The 21,712-nt window shown below is 54.7% G+C and overlaps 1 protein-coding gene across 2 annotated transcripts; it reads right to left on the reverse strand.

Moving 5' to 3' along the window:
* Positions 1-136: 136 nt before the first annotated feature.
* LOC103224888 (fatty-acid amide hydrolase 1) lies at positions 137-20,694 on the reverse strand. Of its 2 annotated transcripts, none has more exons than XM_007978899.3 (15): positions 20,428-20,693; positions 11,695-11,808; positions 8,770-8,904; positions 8,405-8,538; positions 8,121-8,327; positions 7,837-7,877; positions 7,552-7,676; positions 5,725-5,850; positions 5,111-5,208; positions 3,808-3,907; positions 3,452-3,492; positions 2,658-2,697; positions 2,058-2,166; positions 763-908; positions 137-535 (listed from the first exon to the last, which is right to left on the reverse strand). In XM_007978899.3, exons 1-15 carry the CDS (start codon positions 20,620-20,622, stop codon positions 404-406), a joined length of 1,743 nt encoding a protein of 580 aa, XP_007977090.1. In that variant the 5' UTR covers positions 20,623-20,693; the 3' UTR covers positions 137-403. The 2 variants fall into 2 exon arrangements, with proteins under 2 accessions (XP_007977090.1, XP_007977091.1); XM_007978900.3 differs by having other exon boundaries at positions 278-535; positions 763-860; positions 20,428-20,694.
* Positions 20,695-21,712: the final 1,018 nt, after the last annotated feature.

Here is a 21,712-nt window from a genome sequence, read left to right on the forward strand (position 1 = left end):
GAGCACCAGGGGAGGTTGTGGAGGAGGAGACTGGCATGGCTGGAGCCTGGGTCTGCATGGTCAAGCCATCCCTGCTTTCAATAGGCTCCAACCCCCACCTTCACGATGACGCCCAGAAAACACACAGACGAGGAGCTGTTTCTTGACTGTTAGTTGGGCCCTGGCCCATGTCATACCCACGGGCTGCCACATGGGGGTAGAGGGATCAGGACGAAGAGAGGGGACCAGAGCAGGGACGGAGGTCCAGACTCAAGGAGTCGGCGCTTCTTGCAGGGGGTTGGGGGAGAGGACACAGAAGCCTCTGCCCCATGCAGGACATTTCCTTGCTGTGGCAGCAGGGCAGCTGTGCCCTAACTAGGCTGGGCTGCAGAGAGTGTGAGTCTCAAGTCCTCCAGAGCCAGAGTCATCCGGATGACTGCTTTTCAGGGGTCATCAGTCGCTCCACCTCCCGCATGAACCGCAGACACAACTCCTCCTGCCAGGGCAGAGCCACGCACTGCACGGCCACGGGCAGCCCCACACTCTTCTTCATGCCCTATAGGGGACACAGGCATCAGGATAGGGTTAGCGAGGCAGGACTCCCCACTCCCAGGCCCAGGAAGCATGCCAGCTAGAGAGAGGCCGCAAAGCAGGACCAGGCCACAGTCCTTCAGGTCTTGTTTAAGAAAGGCTGGCAAACCCACAGTGCTGGTACTGTTTCCTCCACAGAAGTCAGAGTCAGGGTGGGGAGTGAGTTCAGCTGAGGGACAGGCCAGTCCTCACCTTCTGCAGCACCTTGTCCCAGATATCCCCAAAGTAGCCCCTGTAATGTTCCATCTGGGCCTCGTCCTCAGCAGTCACTGTGGTGACAGGCACCACCCCTGCAGGGAAGTCCAGGCAGTTGTAGAGCATAGTATAGCTGACGGCCCCTGGAACACAACACAGGCAGCTGCAGCAGGCCCCAGGAATCTCAGTGCCAGCTCTGGGCCTGAGTCAAACCTCATATGAAATGGCACCCTGTGTCTACAGCCAGAGAAAGGCTGTCTCCCAGGACTGAGGTCTGAGTGACAAAGCCCAGGAATTTAGATTTCAGGGCCAGGCTGGACATCCCACTGATGCTTGCCCCATGCCTTTGCCCATGTACTTTCCCCACTGGGAATGTTGTTTCTGTTTTCTTTTTTTTTTTTTTTTTTGAGACGGAGTCTTGCTCTGTCGCCCAGGCTGGAGTGCAGTGGCCGGATCTCAGCTCACTGCAAGCTCCGCCTCCGGGGTTTACGCCATTCTCCTGCCTCAGCCTCCGGAGTAGCTGGGACTACAGGCGCCCACCACCTCGCCCGGCTAGTTTTTTTTTTTTTTTTTTTGTATTTTTTAGTAGAGACGGGGTTTCACCGTGTTAGCCAGGATGGTCTCGATCTCCTGACCTCGCGATCCGCCCGTCTCGGCCTCCCAAAGTGCTGGGATTACAGGCTTGAGCCACCACGCCCGGCCCTGTTTTCTTTTCCTCTTCCTTTTTTGAGACAGAGTCTCACTCTGTCACCCAGGCTGGAGCGCAGTAGTGTGATCACAACTCACTGCAGCCTCGACCTCCTGGGCTCAAGCAATCCTCCCGCCTCAGCCCCCCGAGTAGCCAGGACTACAGGAACTTGCAACCACAACCGGCTTATCTTTCTATTTTTTGTAGCAACAGAGGCCTCACTATGTTGCCTGGACTGCTCTTGAGCTCCTGGGCTCAAGTGATCCTCCAGCCTCAGCCTCCCAAAGTGCTGGGATTATAGGTGTGAGCCACCGCGCCTGGCCCCTATTTTCTTGATTTATCTAAATCCCACCTGGACTTCAAACCACCACCTCCCCAAACTAGATTCTGTAATTCAAGGTCCCCAACTTGAATAGTGCTGATGACAGAAAAATCAAACCCTGCCAGGGCATCCCACGTGACTCCCATGTCTCCAGCCAGCCAGACTGTGGGCCCCTGCAAGGGCAGGGTCCTCCCCGAGGGCTCCTCTTCTTCCATTTCCTGGCAGCCCTGCAGGGCACATGGCCAGATTCATAGAAGGGACAGGGAGGGTGTCGGGCCTCACCTGTGGCCTTGCCTGGGGCATTCAAGTCCAGAGCAGGGCCCAGCATGGGGGTCAGCAGCACATCCAGGTCCAGCGCCCTCCACTGGGCAATCACAGTTTTGCGGTACACCTGTGGGGGACACAGCGCACCGGGTGAAAGCATGCAGACCTGGCCCCCCCCAGGCTCTCTAACTCAGGGACTGTGGCTAGGGTGGCTCTGGCCCCAGCACCTGCCCCTGAATCTGAAAGGAGCCACAGTGGGACACAGGTGCTCCCGGCAGGCGGTGCTGCTTCTCAGAGGGCATCGCTCGTTCCGCCTCCAGGAAGAACTGTGGACATGCCTCTTCCTGCTGGGGTGGAGCCACACACAGGCAGCTCCAGAGGGGCAAAAAGGCGGCCAGGATAGGGGCCCTGGGCTGACCCAGCCGCAAAGGATGGGCATCTGGGCAAGTAAGGGTCAGAGAGCTGGGCCCGAGTGGTGGTCCAGGGAGTGGAAGGGGGACGACAGGCCAGTCTGGGAGCCCCGTGGGGGCAGTGGCCGCAAGACCCTGTTAGTGGGTGCCCTGTCCAACTCCACCCTCCCCCTGGCACCCTGCTCCAGTCCAGAGGCTCTGGTCTCACCTCAATCTCGTGCTGCAGTTCCCAGAGTTTTCCAGCCGACCTGGGCAGAAGGAGTGTGGTCACCAGCCATCATGGTCACAGCCATGGAGATCAGCGACATCAGACCCCTACTGCCAACCCTCCAGATCTCACCCCTCCGTGGACCCTTCACAACCCCATGGGAGCTGAGAGGGAAGTTCAAACCCCTACTGTCTGGATGAGAAAATCAGGCCCCAGAGGGGCAAAGGCTGTCACTTGGTGACTCCACAGCAGAGCCAGGACTAGCTCAGGCCTCATTCCTCGCCACCCTCAGGACACAGGAGAGGCCATAGATGCCGCCAGTCCTGAAGCCTGGTGGTGAGGGAAGGAGTGAGTCCATGGGATGTCAGGGCCTGAAATGGGGCAGTTTACACCCTGCTTTTCCAGCCCAAGCCACTAAGAGGCAAGTAGGACCTGGCAGAGCTCAGGTCAGCTCAGATCTCTAACAGTAGCATCTCTCCCAGGTGCCCCACCACCAGCCCAGGCCAACCCCGACTTCCTGGTCCTTTCCACCCACACCCCAGCCAGGTCAACCTCCTCTCCTCCAACTCCCCCATCCTCTTGTCCCCCTCAGGCCTTTGTTCTCCGGCCAGAACTGGACCTTGCCAAGACAACTTCAAAGTCCCACCTGAAGGCCACAAAGGTTGCCCCCCTGCCTGGGCCACTTCCAGCCTCAGAGCCTACTTCCCTCAAGTCCTTTCCTGTCAGAAACTACCCAGACCCAGACTCGGGTCAGGACAGGCAGGGGCAGCAGCTGGGCACAGAAGAACCCTCACCGAGACTTCATGTTGCTGAGGAAAGCTGACAGCCTTGGGAGCTGCACAGGACAGATGCAGGGTCGGTGACTCCGCTCTGGGCCACAGCAGGTGTCAATCTTCTTCAGGTCAAGCCACTGGGGACCTGTCCCTCCATGCCTCCCCCCAGGGCCCAGGTCAGCCCCCCTTTCAGCATGCAGGTTGGCTGAAGATCGCAGGGGACAGGGGAGGAGAGCCATCTGGGTGGGGACTGGAGGGAAGAGGAGGGCATGCCTGACCAAACCAAGAGAGGCTGAGGAAGGGCATGGGGGATCACGTGATAGGAGGCCCTAGGTTCCTCCCAGTCATCCTAGCCCCTCTACTCCTTGTGCCCTCACCAGAGGCTTCACCAGGAAGGCCAGCAGTCCTTTAAGCCACTGGGGAAGCTTCAGAATTGAGACCAGGTCCCCCAGGCAAGAGTCCACGAAATCACCTTTGCTGGGAAACAAAAGGCTGGGTCCAGGCACTCCCATCCCCGCATCCTTCCCGGCTTGCTCACCCAGCCCACAGCAATCCCGTTCTCTATGCAGGGATACTGTCCACCTCCTCCTCACCAGATTCGGCTCCCTCCTTCCAAACATGCCGTTTGTTTCTACTGATCCTTTGGGATGCCTGGGCTCCAACCCACACCCACGGGAGCTCCCCAAGGCAGGACTCAGGGTATCCCTCTCCAGCAAACCCAGCTCAGAGCTCTAAGAACTGAGGGCAACGTCTCCCTGATGAGGCCTCCCTGAGGGTGCCTCCCCTTTGACATGGAGGCCAGCCTGGAGGCACAGGTGGCACAATCCAGGGCGGGCTGCCCATGAAGCATGGCTCTGAGGCTATCTCTGGCTCAAGATCTCAGGGAAAGGTCTCAGGCAGCTGATCCTGGGGACTCATTCCCAGGGCCAGAGTGAGGATTGACCCCTTCCACTGATGCCTGGACCACACTTGGCTGCCAGGGGAAGGAAAGGAACTTGACAGGCTGGGCCCTTGACTGAGTAAAGCTGCAGGGCCAAGCTTCAGGCTGCAGGGCTAAGTTCTCCATCGGTGAAGTGGAGGAAGGAGGACTGTGTTCTGAAGGGTTCCAGTCCATCCAACAGAGGTATATCACCAGGAGGGACCTTCACAGGCCTGTCCTCTGCCCCTGACAACCTTTAAGGACTAAAAACAGCCCAGAGGAACCAACTTCCCTAAAAATGAGCTCTGCAAAGTCCCTTAAAAGGAACCTGGTCCAACTCACCCACTTTACAGGAGAGAAAGCTGAGGTCCTGCTCAAAAGGAAGACTTGGCTCAAGTCAGACAGAGCCTGGAGTCACCCAAGTCCAAGCCCCCACCCTCCTGCCTGGATCTTGCCCTTGCCCCAAATCTTTCCCAAACAGAGAGGCAACCTCCTGCCCACCTCCTACCTCATAACAAGCTCAGATCAAGGATAGGCCACAGATACTCAACCCAGCCTCCTCCCCTCGGGCTGGCACCCTGGCAAGGGATCTCCAGGGTCAATGTGTCCAGCTGGAGGGACAGCGAGGTCCCTGCCCAGAGTGATCAGGCCTTTGTTGGATTCAGCTAAGGCCCATCCAGGTATCACCACACCCTGCTGCTCCCCCTGGGTCTGCCTACTTTTCTGATCCCACCAAGACCCCAAAGCCCACTATCACTCACAAGTTCTGTAGGAAGGTGTGGCCACCGTCACTGAAGAGCCCACCTGTTGACAGGGTCTCCAGAGCATGGGGTATGTTGCTTGGCAAGAAGGGAACCAGCTGCAGGGATTGAGGGGTGTAAGGCCTCCTGACCTAACCACTGGCTCCATGATCCCCATGCTGTCTGGGTGGCCCTGAGGATGGACTGGACCAACTCTGCCCACATGATAGTTCTCACTAGAGCCACAAAGGCAGCCTTACTGACCCAAGAAAACTCACTGTGGAATGCACAGCATGAGAGAAGTCTGGAGCCACACATAAAGTTGTATAAATGACCAGACCAAAACCCATGGCCCTGGGAGCCTCTGGACAGCTGTGCACCACTGCCTACAGCTGAAGAGCCTCCCCGCATGCAGTGCTCACACATCACACAGCACAGGGCTGAAGTTCTCCCTTAAACACTCACTCCAATACTCTTGATCAGCCCTCTATATACTTGTCCCACAGGGCCACAGTTCACCCTGATGACAACACCATCAGAGTGCTAGGATGCCAGGGATGGAGTAGTCATGGGTACTAGGAAGGCTTCCCAGGAGGAGAGGAGATGCCAGTAATTCTAGGACCCTGCAGTCATACCGTGTGCCCCGCAGCCTCAAGGCTCTGTTTGGTCTCCAGCACGGCCCGCTTCATGGCCGGGGTGGGCATGGTATAGTTGTCAGTCTCATAGTACCCCACACGCAGAGGCTGAGAGCTGGTGTAGATCTGGAGGGAAAATACAGGGGATAGGGCAGGTCAGGAGAAGACAGCCCTAGGCAGGAGCCCTAGAGATCAGAGAAACTACTCAGCCCCAGACACAGCTGCGAGGCTGCAGTCAGCGAGGCCAGCCCCTTCTGCATCTGACCCTTTCATAAAACACCTTCACAGTGACTCAGGTGGGCAGAGCAAGGATAAGGATTCCTACTGGTCATATGAGGAAACTGAGGCTTGAGGTCTCAATAGGGAGATTAGGTGGGACTGGGACTTGCCCAAAGCTACCCAATGCAGAGTGACAAGACAGGTCTGGAATGCAGGCATCCTGTCTTCTGTGCTGAGGCTCTCCACCACCTGTCCTGGCTCTCATGATAAACTGTTCCAGACTTCCAGACAGGGACCTCATCTCCTCCTCTTCTCCGAGGAAGGACTTCACAGCTGCCTATTGCCGTGGGTTCGGTTAGAATATCTCCCTCTGCCTGAGGAGGGGGAGTTCACCCTACCCAGCCCAGATCTGCCCTGCTGCCCCACTCCCAAGAAACACCAAGGCCCAATCTCCTTCCTGTCCACAAACCCTCAACCTTTCCAAGGCAGCCTTGGCTGGGGCGAGGGCAAGAGGTCTGTACAAGATAGACAATCGCTGGACTGCTGAGAAATGGGGCTTATGTCACACAGCTTACTGTCTACATTAATGTGACTTCACTCTTCCTCTGTCTACACCAATCTAACTTTACAGCTCCTGAACACTGTGTTGGAGTGGGCACAGAGGATGACCTAGGGCCCAGCACCTGCCTCACTGGGGACATCTGGCCCCGGCCTCAACCTGGCTGTTTCTGGCCTTCGACCCCAACAGAGAAAGAGAGAACCAGGACCAGGGCACAACCAGAACACTCAAGAGAGCAAAATACTGGTCTCAGATGCCCCGCAGTAAGGGATGAGCCGGGAGGAAGATGATCACTGGCCACTCCCCCACCTCCTCCAAATAACACACATAAGCACAAATAACCTTCCAATTCATTCCAGATACACCCATCAACTCTTCAACAGGAAGCATCAGCTGACACCTCTCGCCTCAAAATCCACACCCTGCTATGCCCACCAATCCTTAACATGGGCGATCATATGATGACCCCAACCCAATCTTAACCAACCCCCATGTTGAATGATCCACCTTAAACCAGACTTCAAAATCTCAGCAGATCTCCCCACCCTTCCTGCCCTCTGAGATGCTACTAAGGCTTTGCAAGACAGTGCTGCCTCGCCAGAGAAAGCAACAAGTCCAGCCTATCTCGGCAACAGGCTGTTGCGGTGGTATTCTGGGGAGCAGCACGCCACGCTGCCTGCAGACCCCGGCTCACACAGCCTACCTCTGGCAAGAACGGGCTACATGAGCTGGGGTCTGCAGGCAGCGTGGCATGCTGCTCGCCAAAATGTGGACAGGAATGCTGTTAGAAAGGCCGCTGTTTGCTGAAGGTCAGCGGGCTGGGAAGTGATTCCTGCATCCCTGGTGCCAGCAGCAGAGGCTGGGCGCCTTTGAAAGCCTGTGGATTTCCAAATGCAGGCAAGGGCTCCATCTGGTGGCCGTCTGTGGAGGAGCAACCCGCCCTGCCCTCAGAGCCCTGGGGCACGGTTCTCAGGAGACAGGGCCTCCAAGCCCTGGGGTGGCTGTCTAGGTTCAGCAGTCCACACCCATGCCCACCCAGCCCTGCTCACCTCTTCCCTGAAGGGCAAGGGAGGCACAGTGGGGTCCAAGCGGAACATGTCCTCGCACAGCAGGGCTCGCAGGCACAGCGCCAGGCTCTCCACGTCCCGCGCCATGGGGCCCACGGAGGGGCGCACTGTGAGGCAGAGAGGGGAGGGAAGTAAGCAGACAAGGAGGGAGGAATCCAGACCTAGAGCAGCCTGGGGGCCAGACACTGCCCTGCCACCTGAGAAGCATGGGCGCAAGCGGGTCAGGCCGACCCCCACCCTCCTAGGGGAGAGCACCATGGACCTCACCTGCCTCCTGTCCATAGACACAGCCCTTCAGGCCACTCTTGCTGGATAAGAAACATAAGACGCTGGAAACAGGAAACGGCCACCCGCCGCCATCCCCACACCCACAGAGCAGCTCTGAACACTCACCGCTTTGGAAACTAGGACCCATGCCCAGCCAGTGGTACTGTAATGCTTCCTCCCAGCAAAACCCCGGAGACCGAATCCCTGCCTAGAGCCCAGAGAGGTTGGAAGCTAGGCCAAGGTCACACAGCAAGGGGCCCAGAAGCGCCCTCCACCCACCCTACCTGAGGCGGTTCCCTGTGGGCTTGAGGCCGCAGATGCCGCAGAAGGAGGAGGGGAAGCGGATGCTGCCTCCCATATCAGTGCCTAAGCCCAGGGGGGAGCCTCCAGACCCGATGAGGGCCCCTTCACCCCCTGAGGAGCCCCCTGGGCTTTTGGAGGACTTCCATGGGTTCACGGTCTGGCCAAAGAGGGGGTTACTGCAGTCATAGCTGGAGGAGGCAAGAACGGGTCAGCCTGTGTCATGCTGGGACCGGTGCCCCTGCCCCACCCCGCCCCAAGACCCAACCTGAACATGGACTGGGGCACATTGGTGTGCACGAAGGGCACGGCACCCTGCAGCTTCAGCACATGCACCACCACACTGTCGCACTCCGCCGGCGCCCCTTCGTTCAGGCTCAAGCCCAGTGTGGAGTCCTGGCCCTGGGAGGAGGGATGGGCACCAAAAGGGACATGACCTGTGAGTCAGAGCCCGTGGGCAGTCCAGGGCCAACTCTAACAGCTGTCACACAGGCCAAGACAGGTATACCAGTGTCCCCTCGCAAGGCCTTTGGATATGATACCTCCTCTGAGGGCCCAAAATTATCCAAGATACAAAGCAGGCTGGCAGGGATGGAGGCGACAATGGAGGCCTGGCGCTGAGGCAGAGCATACCTTGTAGGTGAAGCACTCCTTGAGGCTCACAGGGACGCCATAGAGCAGGCCCTGCCTTGGGGCCTGGGACAGCTGAGTCTCACAGTCAGCCAGATAGGATGTCACACAGTTGGTCCCTTTGTTCACCTCCCAGGCCTGAGGAAGGGGAAGTAGACATAAGGTAAAAGGAGGCTGGCCTTTTTAAAACATTGTGGTGAAATATACATCATGTAGAACTGGCCTTTTAAAGTATACCCAGGGAGAGGGGAACCAGCAACATGGCCCAGAGCCTGGGGCACAGAGGATGCCCTAGGGCCCGGCATCTGCCTCACTGGTGACATTTCGCCCAGGCCTCATCCTGGCTGTCTCTGGCCTTCAACCAGGACCAGGGCACAACCAGGACACTCAAGGGAGCAAGATACGGGCCTCAGATGCCCCCCAGGCAGGGGGTGAGCTGGGAGGAAAATGATCACTGGCCACTCCCCCACCTCCTCCAAGCCACATCTCTACCCAGTGAGGCAGACAGAAACCAGACAGGGGCAGCCCTCGTCACTGGTCACACTGAAGGGCAGCCACATAGCAGGGCTAGACCAGACTCCTGCCTCCCGGAGCCCAGCACTCTCTCCTCTACCCCACGCCTTCCCCACATGTAGCCCAGTCAAGCCTCCCCTTACCCAGGAACTCTTGAATTTGATAATCAAGTCACATGGAGTAGGAGCTTGACAAAAGGGAAGAACATGCTAATAGCGGAAATCTGCCTAGAATGCTCAAACCGTACCACACAGGGTCCTACAGAAGGAAAGGTGAGGGCGGAGTGGGATGCAGCTTTCAGTAAATACTCCTACTCCTGGGGGTCATCTGGGGGAAACAGGGTGGGCTGTGTTGCCATATTTGGGCATGTGCAAAATCTGTCCCTGGGGTACCTGAGGCAGGAACAGAGAAGGCCAATCTAACCAGATTGACTAGATGAACTAGGAAGGGCAGGAGCCTCTTCAGGGACATTGACAGGGAAGAAGCAAGACCATCTGCTGAGACTGTGTATGTGCCCCTTCTCAGCGACACCAGCCCAGCATGCTCTCGCTCCCTCAGCTGCAGCCCCCACAGCATTGTCACATACACTGCACCCAGACAATTCACCTGTCTAGGGGTCACACACGCCCTTTCAAGAAATCATGCAGGCCACACTCACAAAGCACAGTTTGTCTCTCCCTCTTTCCTCCCTCCCTCCCTTTCTTTTCAAGCATATTTCTTGAGCATTTATTATGTGAGATGCAACATGTTGAGCACTAAGGTTCAAAGACAAATAGATAAGCTCTGTCCACAAAGACCCCACATGGGAAAGAGATAGAGAAGACAAGCCTGACATTGTGATGAGAAATGTGCTGTTAGAATGAGAGCAGGCCTGGAAGAGGAAACCCTGCCTCAGGCGGCGAATGGAAGATGGTGCCTCCTGCTCTGAGCCCTGAAGGCTCAGCCAGGGGAGCCCATGGCACGGAGAGGGGCAAAGAAGAGGGAAACAGCCTTCCAGGTAAAGGAGCCCCACCCAAGCCAGTGCAGAGCTGCTGACACCCCAAGCTCCAGAAGGCCTTGGCCAGAGGTGATGCCACACACAGAGGAGGAGTACAAGAGATGGCCTGAAGAGCTGGGGACACAAGAGGGCACTGACCAGGAGGATAGTGCTTGGGAATGGAGGGAGATGGTGGTGGCAGGCCAGGGTGGCCAAAGGGGATGGATATAGGAGAGGGCTGGGTAAAAGAACAGGCCAGGCGCGGTGGCTCTCGCCTGTAATCCCAGCACTTTCAGAGGATCACCTGAGGTCAGGAGTTCCAAACCAGCCCAGCCAAATAAAAATACAAAAATTAGCCAGGCATGGGAGTGCACGTCTATAATCCCAGCTACTCAGGAGACTGAGGCACGAGAATCACTTGAATCCGGGAGGTAGAGGTTGTAGTGAGCCAAGAACATGCCACTGCACTCCAGCCTGGGTGACAGAGCGAGACTCCCATCTCAAAAAAAAAGAAGGGGCCGGGCATGGTGGCTCACACCTGTAATCCCAGCACTTTGGGAGGCCGAGGCGGGTGGATCACCTGAGGTCAGGAGTTTGAGACCAGCCTGATCAACATGGTGAAACCCCGTCTCTACTAAATACAAAAAATTAGTCGGGGCCTGGGCAGAGTGGCTCATAGCTGTAACCCCAGCACTTTTGGAGGCCGAGGCAGGTGGATCACTGGAGGTCAGGAGTTCCAGACCATCCTGGCCAACATGGTGAAATCCTGTCTCTACTAAAAATACAAAAATTAGCTGGATGTGGTGGCGGGTGCCTGTACTCCCAGCTACTCGGGAGGCTGAGGCAGAAGAATCACTTGAACCTGGGAGGTGGAGGCTGCAGTGAGCCGAGATCGCGCCACTGCATTCCAGCCTGGGCAACAGAGTGAGACTCCATCTCAAAAAAAAAAAAAAAAAAAAGTTTTATTTAGCCTGGCATAGTGGCCCAAGCCTGTAATCCCAGCTACTTGGGAGGCTGAGGCAGGAGAATTGCTTGAACCCAGGCGGTGGAGGTTGCAGCGCGCCAAGATTGCGCCATTGAACTCCAGCCTGAGCAACAAGAGCGAAACTCCTCTCAAAAAAAAAAGGGAAGAGACCAGAGACTTGTTGACCAATGGGGTGGAGGAGGGAGGGAGAGGGAAATCTGGGCTAAAAGCCAGGTTACTAGCTAAGACAGCATGCTCAGTGTCACACACACACACACAGATACACACACACATACACACACACGCTCTGGTTCCTTCCTTCCCTGGCAGTCCCTGGCACTGTAGGTCCCACCATGGCACCCAGCAGGACTAACTCCCAGGCCAGGTTTTCTCACTAACTCCAGGCCAAGTTTTCTCCACAGCCTGTGCAGAGAGTGGGAGGGGAAAGGGAGGAGCTGGCCTTGGCTGGCCTTACCTTTCCCACATAGGTGAAGAGCACAGCCTCAGGGGAGAGCTCTCTATTGTGTAACTTCTGCACCAGCTGAGGCAGGGGCAGGGCTAGCAGCGCCTCTGAGTCCAGGTCTGGGTTCTGTGGGGGACAAACTCGGATCAGTCCTCTACTCACCGAAGTCTCATGAGCCTGCAGCAGACACCAGTGGCCCATGCCCCAGCAGCTCTGGCATGGCCCAGCCTGGGCAGGCCCTTGTTTGCCATCCCTAGAGAATGCAGCTCTATCTCCTCCAGAAGCCTGTTGAAGTGGTGACCAGCGAGCCGACCTGCCCAGGTATTTTTTTTTTCCCCCTTAGAGACAGGGTCTGGCTGTGTTGCCCAGTCTAGACTCGAACTCCTGGGCTCAAGCGATCCTCCCACTTCAGCCTCCCAGTAGCTGGAACTACAGGCACATGCTACTGTGCCTAGCTTCAGACTGATGATTAAACCACTACAAATATACACCAGCAGTGGCTGCCTTCTGTGTGCCAAGCACCACGCCGATATCATCCATGTTTTGATTAAGTCTTACTGCCATTCCCATTACACAGATAAACTGAGGCTCAGGGACAGGTGCCTTCTTGCCCGCCAGCCATCCACCTGCACCTGACCCCATGCCATCCCCACACCCACAGAGCAGCTCTGAACACTGCCCAGGGGGTTGCCAACCTCTAGCAGGGAAGGGCAAAAACAAGAAGACCCCATGTTGGGAGGCTGGATCTGTGACTGAAGGCCACACCCCAAAAGGGAGGGTTTCCACATTCATTCCACAGATGTGTGTTAGGCACCTGCTCCGTACCCAGCACCACACTAGGCTGAGGTTCAGCCATGAACAAGAAGGCATGTCCAAGTGAGCTCACACAGGGCAGGGGCAGGGTGAGCAGATGATAGGCAAACAGATGAGGTTTTCAGACAATGAGAAATAAAGACAATAAAACAGAGTGTGGTGAGTGGGTGGCACATGGGAAGGATGGAGAGGGAGGAGCTCTCCGCAGGAGGAGGCACATTTGGGCAAATGCAGGCAGACCTCTGTCTGCCAGACCTCAAGGGCTCCCAGAGTCTCTGGGGTCAGCCTGACTGCAAACACCCATCCAGTTCCTCCTTCCTCCTTCCCCAGGGCATTGGGTTTGTTTTTGTCTGTTTGTTTCAATAATTTATTTATTTTTTCGAGATAGAGTCTTGCTCTGTCACCCAGGCTGGAGTGCAGTGGTGTGATTTTGGTTCACTGCAACGTCCGCCTCCTGGATTCAACCAATTCTCTTGCCTCAGCCTCCGAGTAGCACCTGCCACCATGCCTGGCTAATTTTTTGTATTTTTAATAGAGACGGGGTTTAGCCATGTTGGCCAGGCTGGTCTCGAACTCCTGACCTCAAGTGATCTGCCCCCACCTTGACCTCCCCAAGTGCTGGGATTACAGGTGTGAGCCACCACGCACGGCCTCTCCTCAAGGGTATTGGGTTAGTGAGTAAACACTGACCCAGGCGGGTTAGTGAGTAAACACTGGCCAGGCGGGCTCATTCCTGTAATCCCGGCACTTTGGGAGGCCGAGGTAGATGGATCACTTGAGGTCAGGAGTTCAAGACCAGCCTGGCCAACGTGGTGAAACTCCGTGTGTCTACTAAAAATACAAAAATTAGCCAGGCGTGGTGGTGCACACTTGTAATCCCATCTACTCGGGAGGCTGAGGCAGGAGAATCGCTTGAACCCAAGAGGCGGAGGTTGCAGTGAGCCGAGATCACGCCACTGCACTCCGGCCTGGGTGACAAAAGCAAAACTCAGTCTCAAAAAAATAAAAATAAAAAATAAAAAACACTGAGTCATAGCCACCATATCTCACCCCACCCTCCCCTGCTCTTGTCAAGGTCACCAGAGACTTCCTTGTTGCTAAACTCAAGAGATACTTGCCTCTTTATCTTACTCCATATCACTGAGACCTTCGAAAGTACTGAGGCCACACGCCTACTCTCTTCAATTCTTCCTGGACATGGAGACACTACACTCTCCTGGTTTCCCTCCTGCTTCTCTGCTACTGCTTCTGTCACTCATTTATGTAGTGAGTCAACAAACATGTTCCAGAAATCTACTGTATGGCAAGGACCAGGTTAGGGGCTATGCATCTAGAGGTAACCAAGACAGACATGGTCCCTTTTCAGAGACTACATTCAAGAAAATAAACAAATTAAATAATAGATAGATCATGCATGATACACGTGAGACAGCAGAGAAATGGAGTGCTGTGACAAAAATGACAGAGCACTGACTTAGGGTGGGCAGGCCTATCTGAAGAAGCCACGCGTCAGCTGTGATTTGAAGGATAAGAAGATGCCAGATGTGGGGAGAGACAGAGCTCTGGGTACTTTCTCTTCCCTCTCTGATTCTGGGAGAGGGCCTCCCCTCCTCCTGCTTCCACTCCTCCCACCCCCCAAGCCCTGCTTCTACTCCTCCCCTCCCCCTCCTCCCCCTCCTCCCCTGGCCTGCTTCCCCTCCTCCCCTCCCTACTTCCTCTCCTTCCCTCCCCCATTTCCCCTCCTCCCCTCTACCCTTCTCCTCCTCCCCTCCCCTGGCTTCCCCTCCTCCCCTCTGCCCTTCCCTTTCTCCCCTCCCCTGGCTTCCCCTCCTCCCCTCTACCCTTCCCCTCCTCCCCTCCCCTCTTACCCTCCTCCCCTCCCCTGGCTTCCACTCCTCCCCTATGCACCTCTGACTCCAGGCTCTCCACCCATCCCATATCCCCCAGATCCCTACCCAGCCTGAGGCAATGGAGCCCAAACCAGCTCACTGGGCTATTCCTGTCACCTATCCACCTTCCCTGTCCTTCCTCTAAGCTCATCGCCTGCCCGACTTTCAACCATCTCCTCCTTGTGTATCCTGTACCCTGTACTCAGGGGAGGCCACGCCACTCATCCAGGTGTTCAGGAAAGGAAACAGGTGTCCTTCTGGCGCCTCCCTTTCACCCCACCTGCATCCAGTCACCAAGCTAAGTAGCTCTGAAAAATTGTCACCTCTCCATCCCCTCAACCAAGGCCCTCACCAGGCCTCAGACTCATCCTTATCACCTGGGTCACACGGGGCCACCCAACTGCTGCCCTGCCCAGGTCCTGCCCCTCCAGCCCACACTTCCCTTGATGGCCAGACCCAAAACCCAACCAGGCCTTGCTTCTCCCCTTCAAATCCCCATCTCATCACACCACAGGCTCCAGAGCATATTCCAGGAGGTGCTTCCAAGCTGTGTTCCTCTCAGACTCCTGTGCACCTCTCCCCACCCAGGGACCACTGCCCCATTCCACCCCCCACACCCCAGAGCCTGGTGCCCGCCCTCTCCAAGCACATGCCACAGCCTCTGCCCCTGATGTCCTCAGTATCAGGAGCACTTCCCTGAATTCATTGAACTGATACAACACTTAGTTTGGATTTTTTTTCTAACACAGGGAGCTACAAAGAAGAAAAAAATGGGTTCAAGATTTCTCCCCAAACACACCAGATAATCCTCTTGATATATTTTTTAAAGGTATACAAAATGAAAAGTGAGCACTCCCTCCACCCCTGCTTCCCCTTGCACAGTCCCTCCTCTATAAAGGAAAACTATAATTAACAGTTTCTGGTGTGATCTTACAGGAAAAGAAAATATTTATGAAAAACCCACCATGTCAACAGTTGTCTATATATATATTCCTTTTTGCACAAAGGAATCATACTATACACACAGTACTGCATCTTGACTTTCCCATCTCACAATGAAAATCAAATTTTTGCTTTATTTTTGTTCTCATATAAATATAGGTTCACTGTGTTTTTTAAAATGCCTAAGAGTATGGAGAAGGATGTCGAAATCAGCAGAGCATTCACCACCCTGGGATAATTGCCACCCGACAGTCCGGTCACCATCTCCCATCACCATCACCTTGTAGTGAACAAGGTGCCCACAGAGTCCCTGTGCATGGCAGCTAGCACCTCTCAACATGCTCCACTCCGTGCTCAGCACACATTTTCATTCTTTCCTATGTTCTTCCCCGTTGACAGTTAATGACACAGTTGCTAACAGCTATTTTTAAATCTTCAACTAGTGTCAGGCAGCTGAGACATTTCTCCTAGACACCAAAGTAAGTCTGCACCTCCAGGAGGCCAATCGGTGAACATGTGGAAACCTGATTTTGTGGAGAATGCAGGGAAGTATAGTATACAGGTAACGTCTAAACCTGTGGCCACCTGCATGTACAATTTTTCAAGAGAGGGATACTCTACCAGTCACTTAGGGGGCATTGCCCCTCCTCCATCTGTGTTGTTTTCTCTGCTGAACCACAGTGCCAGCGGGATTGATAAGCGGGTTGTAAGAGACGTGGGAAAAAACATTCAGGGTAAAACAAAAGTGCATGTACAAAGGCATAAGGGCATAAATAGGTGTTCTGTGATGTCTCTCCCAGCTATACTATTCTATTGATGGTGGTCCTTCTCTTCAGTCTAGAAAAAGATACCAAAACTTATTCAGGGGACAGGGTGGGGAAAAAAATGGGTCAACAGAATTACCAGAAACACACCTTTCTCTAGAGTTGCCCAAGAGTTTAGAGAGAGGTGAACTATTTTGTGAAAATGCAGGTGTTTAGGTACCCCCTCATCCAGCTGTGTCCTCCCTGGACACAGCTAAAAATCCGGGAGTGGTGGCTCACACCTGTAATTCCACCACTTTGGGAGGCCGAGGCAGGCAGATCACCTGAGGTCAGGAGTACGAGACCAGCCTAGCCAACATGGTGAAACCCTGTCTCTACTAAAAATGCAAAAATTAGCTGATGTAGTGGCAGGCACCTGTAGTCCCAGCTACCCAAGGAGGCTGAGGCAGGAGAATCACTTGAACCCAGGAGGCAGAGCTTGCAGTGAGCCGAGATTGCACCAGTACACTCCAGCCTGGGCAACAAAGTGAGAATCCATCTCAAAAAAAAAAAGAGAGTTCAAGAGCCTGGCCAACGTGACGAAACCATTTGTACTAAAACTACAGAAATCAGCCAGGCATTGGCCAGGCGCGGTGGCTCATGCCTGTAATTCCAGCACTTTGGGAGGCTGAGGCGGGTGGATCCTGAGGTCAGGAGTTCGAGACCAGCCATGGCCAACATGATGAAGCTCTGTCTCTACTAAAAATACAAAAATTAGCCAGCCATAGTGGCGGACGCCTGTAATCCCAGCTACTAGGGAGGCTGAGGCAGGAGAATCGCTTGAACTTGGGATGTGGAGGTTGCAGTGAGCCGAGATCGCACCATTGCACTCCAGCCTGGGTGACAGAGCAAGAGTCCGTCTCAAAAAACAAAAAAACAAAATACAAAAAAAACCAAAAAATCTTACTCCTCCTTCAAAGCCTACAAAGCTATTGTCAATCAGGACCCTGCTCCTTTGCTGATTACTCAAAACCACAGTCATTGGAAACCCAAAAGGTAATTTTCCGCTTCTCCTCCTGAAAGAGCCGTTTCAGAGCCAAAACTTCTGTCTGGAATAATCTGCTCGTAAAAATAATGAAGAGCAGTTGCTCCAGAGGAAAACCATACAGATGCTGCTGTTTGGAGTTGAAGTGCAGGAAGACCCATCCTGCTACCATCCCACACCCCTGCTAGCCAGGTGGATTCCTTGGAACCAGGAGGGGAGTTCTGCAGGCAAGAACTGTGAGCATATCCCTGCTAGTGCTGCCCACGCCGCTCTTGGAGCTGGCAGAACTCAGCTGGCTGCACAGAGCCGGGGATAAACAGGAGGATCTCTAAGGAGGGCCTCCAGAGCCCAGCCAGAGAGGGCAACTAGACAGTGAAGAACCTGTGCTTGTGTAGGGGAGATGGCCAATTTGGGTTGACCACCAGGGCCCTCCCACTAAGAAACCCTAAAAATGGACTGATGGTGGACTTTTCAGCCAGCTTGGTGAGTGGAGGCTGGAACCAGATATATATATATATATATATTTTTTTTTTTGAGATGGAGTCTTGCTCTGTCGCCCAGGCTGGAGTGCAGTGGCACAATCTCAGCTCACTGCAAGCTCCATCTCCCGGGTTTACGCCATTCTCCTGCCTCAGCCTCCCGAGTAGCTGGGACTACAGGTGCCCGCCACCTCGCCCGGCTAGTTTTTTGTATTTTTTAGTAGAGACGGGGTTTCACCGGGTTAGCCAGGATGGTCTCGATCTCCTGACCTCGTGATCCGCCCGTCTCGGCCTCCCAAAGTGCTGGGATTACAGGCTTGAGCCACCGCGCCCGGCCAGATATATTTTTTATCTTACTAAATAAATATGAGATATCTTTGCCCCAGGGATGGTTTGGAGTAAATTCATACATTACAGCCAACCAAAACCACAACACATGTGGGGAAGAGAAAGAGATCAGACTGTTTCTGTGTCTATGTAAAAAGAAATAGACATAAAAAACTCCATTTTGTTCTGTACTAAGAGAAATTCTTCAGCCTTGAGATGCTGTTAATCTGTAACCCTAGCCCCAACCCTGTGCTCGCAGAAACATGTGCTGTGTTGACTCAAGCTTTAATGGATTTAGGGCTGTGCAGGACGTGCTTTGTTAAAAAAGTGTTTGAAGGCTGTATGCTTGGTAAAAGTCATTGCCATTCTCCAATCTCAAGTACCCAGGGGTACAATGCACCGCAGAAGACCGCAGGGACCTCTGCCCAAGAAAGCCAGGTATTGTCCAAGGTTTCTCCCCACTGAGACAGCCTGAGATACGGCCTCGTGGGAAGGGAAAGACCTGACCGTCCCCCAGCCCGACACCCGTAAAGGGTCTGTGCTGAGGAGCATTAGTGAAAGAGGAAGGTCTCTTTGCAGTTGAGATAAGAGGAAGGCATCTGTCTCCTGCTCGGCCCTGGGAATGGCATGTCTGGGTGTAAAACCCAATCATACATTCTATTTACTGAGATAGGAGAAAACCGCCTTATGGCTGGAGGTGAGACATACTGGCAGCAATACTGCTCTTTACTGCACTGAGATGCTTGCGTAAAGTCAAGCATAAATCTGGCCTACATGCACATCAAGGCACAGAAACTTTCCTTAAACTTATTTATGACACAGAGTCCTTTGCTCACATGTTTTCCTGCTGACCCTCTCCCCACCATTACCCTATAGTCCTGCCACATCCCCCTCACCGAGATGGTAGAGATAGTGATCAATGATACTGAGGGAACTCAGAGACCAGTGCCAGCGCGGGTCCTCCGTGTGCTGAGCGCTGGTCCCCTGGGCCCACTGTTCTTTCTCTATACTTTGTCTCTGTGTCTTATTTCTTTTCTCAGTCTCTCGTCCCACCTGACGAGAAATACCCACAGGTGTGGAGGGGCTGGCCCCCTTCAATGCAAGGCTACACCCTGGGCTGGCATGCAAGGGTGCATTCCTCATCTCTCTCTCCTGTTCCTCTTCATGAAAGTGTGGCTGAAGAGTGCAGCCAGGGACCTAGGTTCTAGTTCCAGCTCTACCCCAAATCAAAAATCACTTGCGGAACATCTGCTGAACACAATTTTCTGTGACTCTTTCTGTCTCCCACCCAGGCACACCCTCCTGAATCCTGCAGTTCCCAACCTGGAAAGCCTTCCCACCTGTCAGGTCCCACACACAGCAAGCCCTCCCTCTCTCAGCACATAAGACCACTTCCCAGAGTTCAGCATGTTGGCTTTAACTGGGGTCTGTGCTTCACACAGCCGGAGGAAAAGCCCCTCTTCAAGCCACGTCTTCCAAACCCTCAGCCAGGCCCTTCCACGCCCCAAAACCCACATACTGAGGTGATCCAGAGGCAGCGCAGGGAGAAGAAAAGTTTGTTGACAGACCACCCAGGGAGGGCTGGAACTGAACCTGCTCATGGAAAGGGTTTGCCAGGGGTTGGACACCACAGGCCGGCAGCAGAAGCCAGAGAGACTTCCCTTCTAGCCTGGCTTTGCCAAGATCTCCCTGTGCACTTGGCAAGTTTCTGTCCGGCTCCCTCTTAGGATCCAAATGCACAAATCAAGAAGCTTGAAAACTTGGCCGGCCGCGGTGGCTCACGCCTATAGTCCCAACACTTTGGGAGGCCGAGGCAGGTGTATCAACTGAGGTCAGGCATTCGAGACCAGCCTGGCCAACATGGTGAAACCCAGTCTCTACTAAAAATGCAAAAACTAGCCGGGCATAGTGGCGGGCCCCTGTAATCCCAGCTACTGGGGATGCTGAGGCAGAAGAATCGCTTGAACCTGGGAGGCAGAAGTTGCAGGGAGCCGAGATCGCGCCACTGCACTCTTGCCTGGGAGTCGGAGCAAGACTCCGCCTCAAAAAAAAAAAAAAAAAAAAAAAAAAAAAAAAAAAAAAAAAAAAAAACAACACAAAAACAAACAAACAAACAAAAAAAAACACCTCTAAGCTCTCCAGATTCCCTTGGCCATTACACTCTGCGATTCCAAAGTCCTCAACCCCTAGCATCCTACTGGTTGTCACGCTTGGGTTTTCGCATTCCAATAAGGCAGTAAGATTCTTTGGCACAAAGCAAAACTCCTCTTTGACCCAGTGAGGGGAAGGCCTCTTCCACGACCTGCCTTGACACTATCGTTTCCTTTCCTCCCCCTGGCTCTACCTGGCTTAGAAAGTGCGGAATATCTTAGGGCGAGGAGAGATTCTGGAAAGCTACACATCTGCTCTGCCCGCCCGCCCCCCTGTCCCTCCGCGGGTCTGGCGGCTGAAAGTGCTGCTGCGTGTACCCTCAGGCCGCGCCCACACCACCACTCTCAGGCAGTCACCTGGAGCCGGAAGCGCTGCGCCGCCTTGTCCATGTTCTCCAGGCACGCTCGCTGCCTCTGTCGCGCCCGGGCCACCGCGCCCCGCGCTGCCCGGCGCCCAGACCAGCGCAGGGCCACGGCCGCCGCCACGAAGCAGCAGGCCAGGGCGACCCCGGAGGCACCAGGCAACGCGGCCCACAGCTCGTACTGCCCCATGATCCCCGTAGCCTGCTGCTGCCAAGGACGACAGTTGAAGCCGCCGCACGCGCGGCCGCCAGCTCCGCCGCAAAACCCGGACTGGATCAGCCGGGATCCCACGCCCGCCTGCGCGGGAGGGGCGGCGGAGCGCGCCAGCGGCTATCAGAGGCGGCCCGCCTGGCATGGCCCCCAGCGACGTCCCGCTCCGGGCCAAGCCGAGTAGGCGGGTCAGGAAGGGCTACTGTTTCGCGTGGGCGACCTCCCAAGCTTGAGTTTAGCCCCGGTTGGGCGCCACAGCCCGGGCCCAGCCTCTGCCCCGAGCACCCCAGAGCCCCAAATGCTCAAGACTGCGCCCCAGCCGGAGCCCCCTGCCAGACACGCCAGCTGTTAGATATGAGTTCTAAATTTCTCTTCAAAGAATCAATATGTCAGTATGTTCAATTGTTTGCCTTCTTTTTTTTTTTTTTTTAAGAGGGAGTCTGGCTCTGTAGCCCAGGCTGGAGTGCAGTGGCACGATCTCAGCTCACTGCAAGCTCCGCCTCCCGGGTTCACGCCATTCTCCTGCCTCAGCCTCCCGAGTAGCAGGGACTACAGGCGCCCGCCGCTACGCCTGGCTAATTTTTGTATTTTTAGTAGAGAGGGCGTTTCACTGTGTTAGCCAGGATGGTGTGGATCTCCTGACCTCGTGATCCGCCCGCCTTGGCCTCCCAAAGTGCTGGGATTACAGGCATGAGCCACCACACCCGGCCTGTCTTCTACTTTTAAACTTAACTTCCTCATAAAGCAATGTATTTTGATTACCTGCTCCTGCCTGCCTCATTCTTCACCCTGACTCATTCTGATTTCCTGCTCTGCCATAACCATTTTTCCCGCCAAACCACTCACCCTGTCACTCTCTTTAAATTAGCCAATTGGAATTAGTTTAGCCTATAGGTCTAACCCTAGCCAACAGGGAAAGGACACAGCAGCAGCAATCACGTGGGTCAGGCATAAGAACCCCCCTTCCCTGCCCTTGTCCAGGTGTGTGCTCACCATTGCTCCATCTGTGAGGGCGCACCCTTCTATAGAAGTAAATTGCCTTGCTGAGAAGAAAAATAAAGAAAATGTT

This window comes from Chlorocebus sabaeus, chromosome 20 (genome assembly GCF_047675955.1).
Source record: "Chlorocebus sabaeus isolate Y175 chromosome 20, mChlSab1.0.hap1, whole genome shotgun sequence".
NCBI classification, from domain to species: Eukaryota; Metazoa; Chordata; class Mammalia; order Primates; family Cercopithecidae; genus Chlorocebus; species Chlorocebus sabaeus.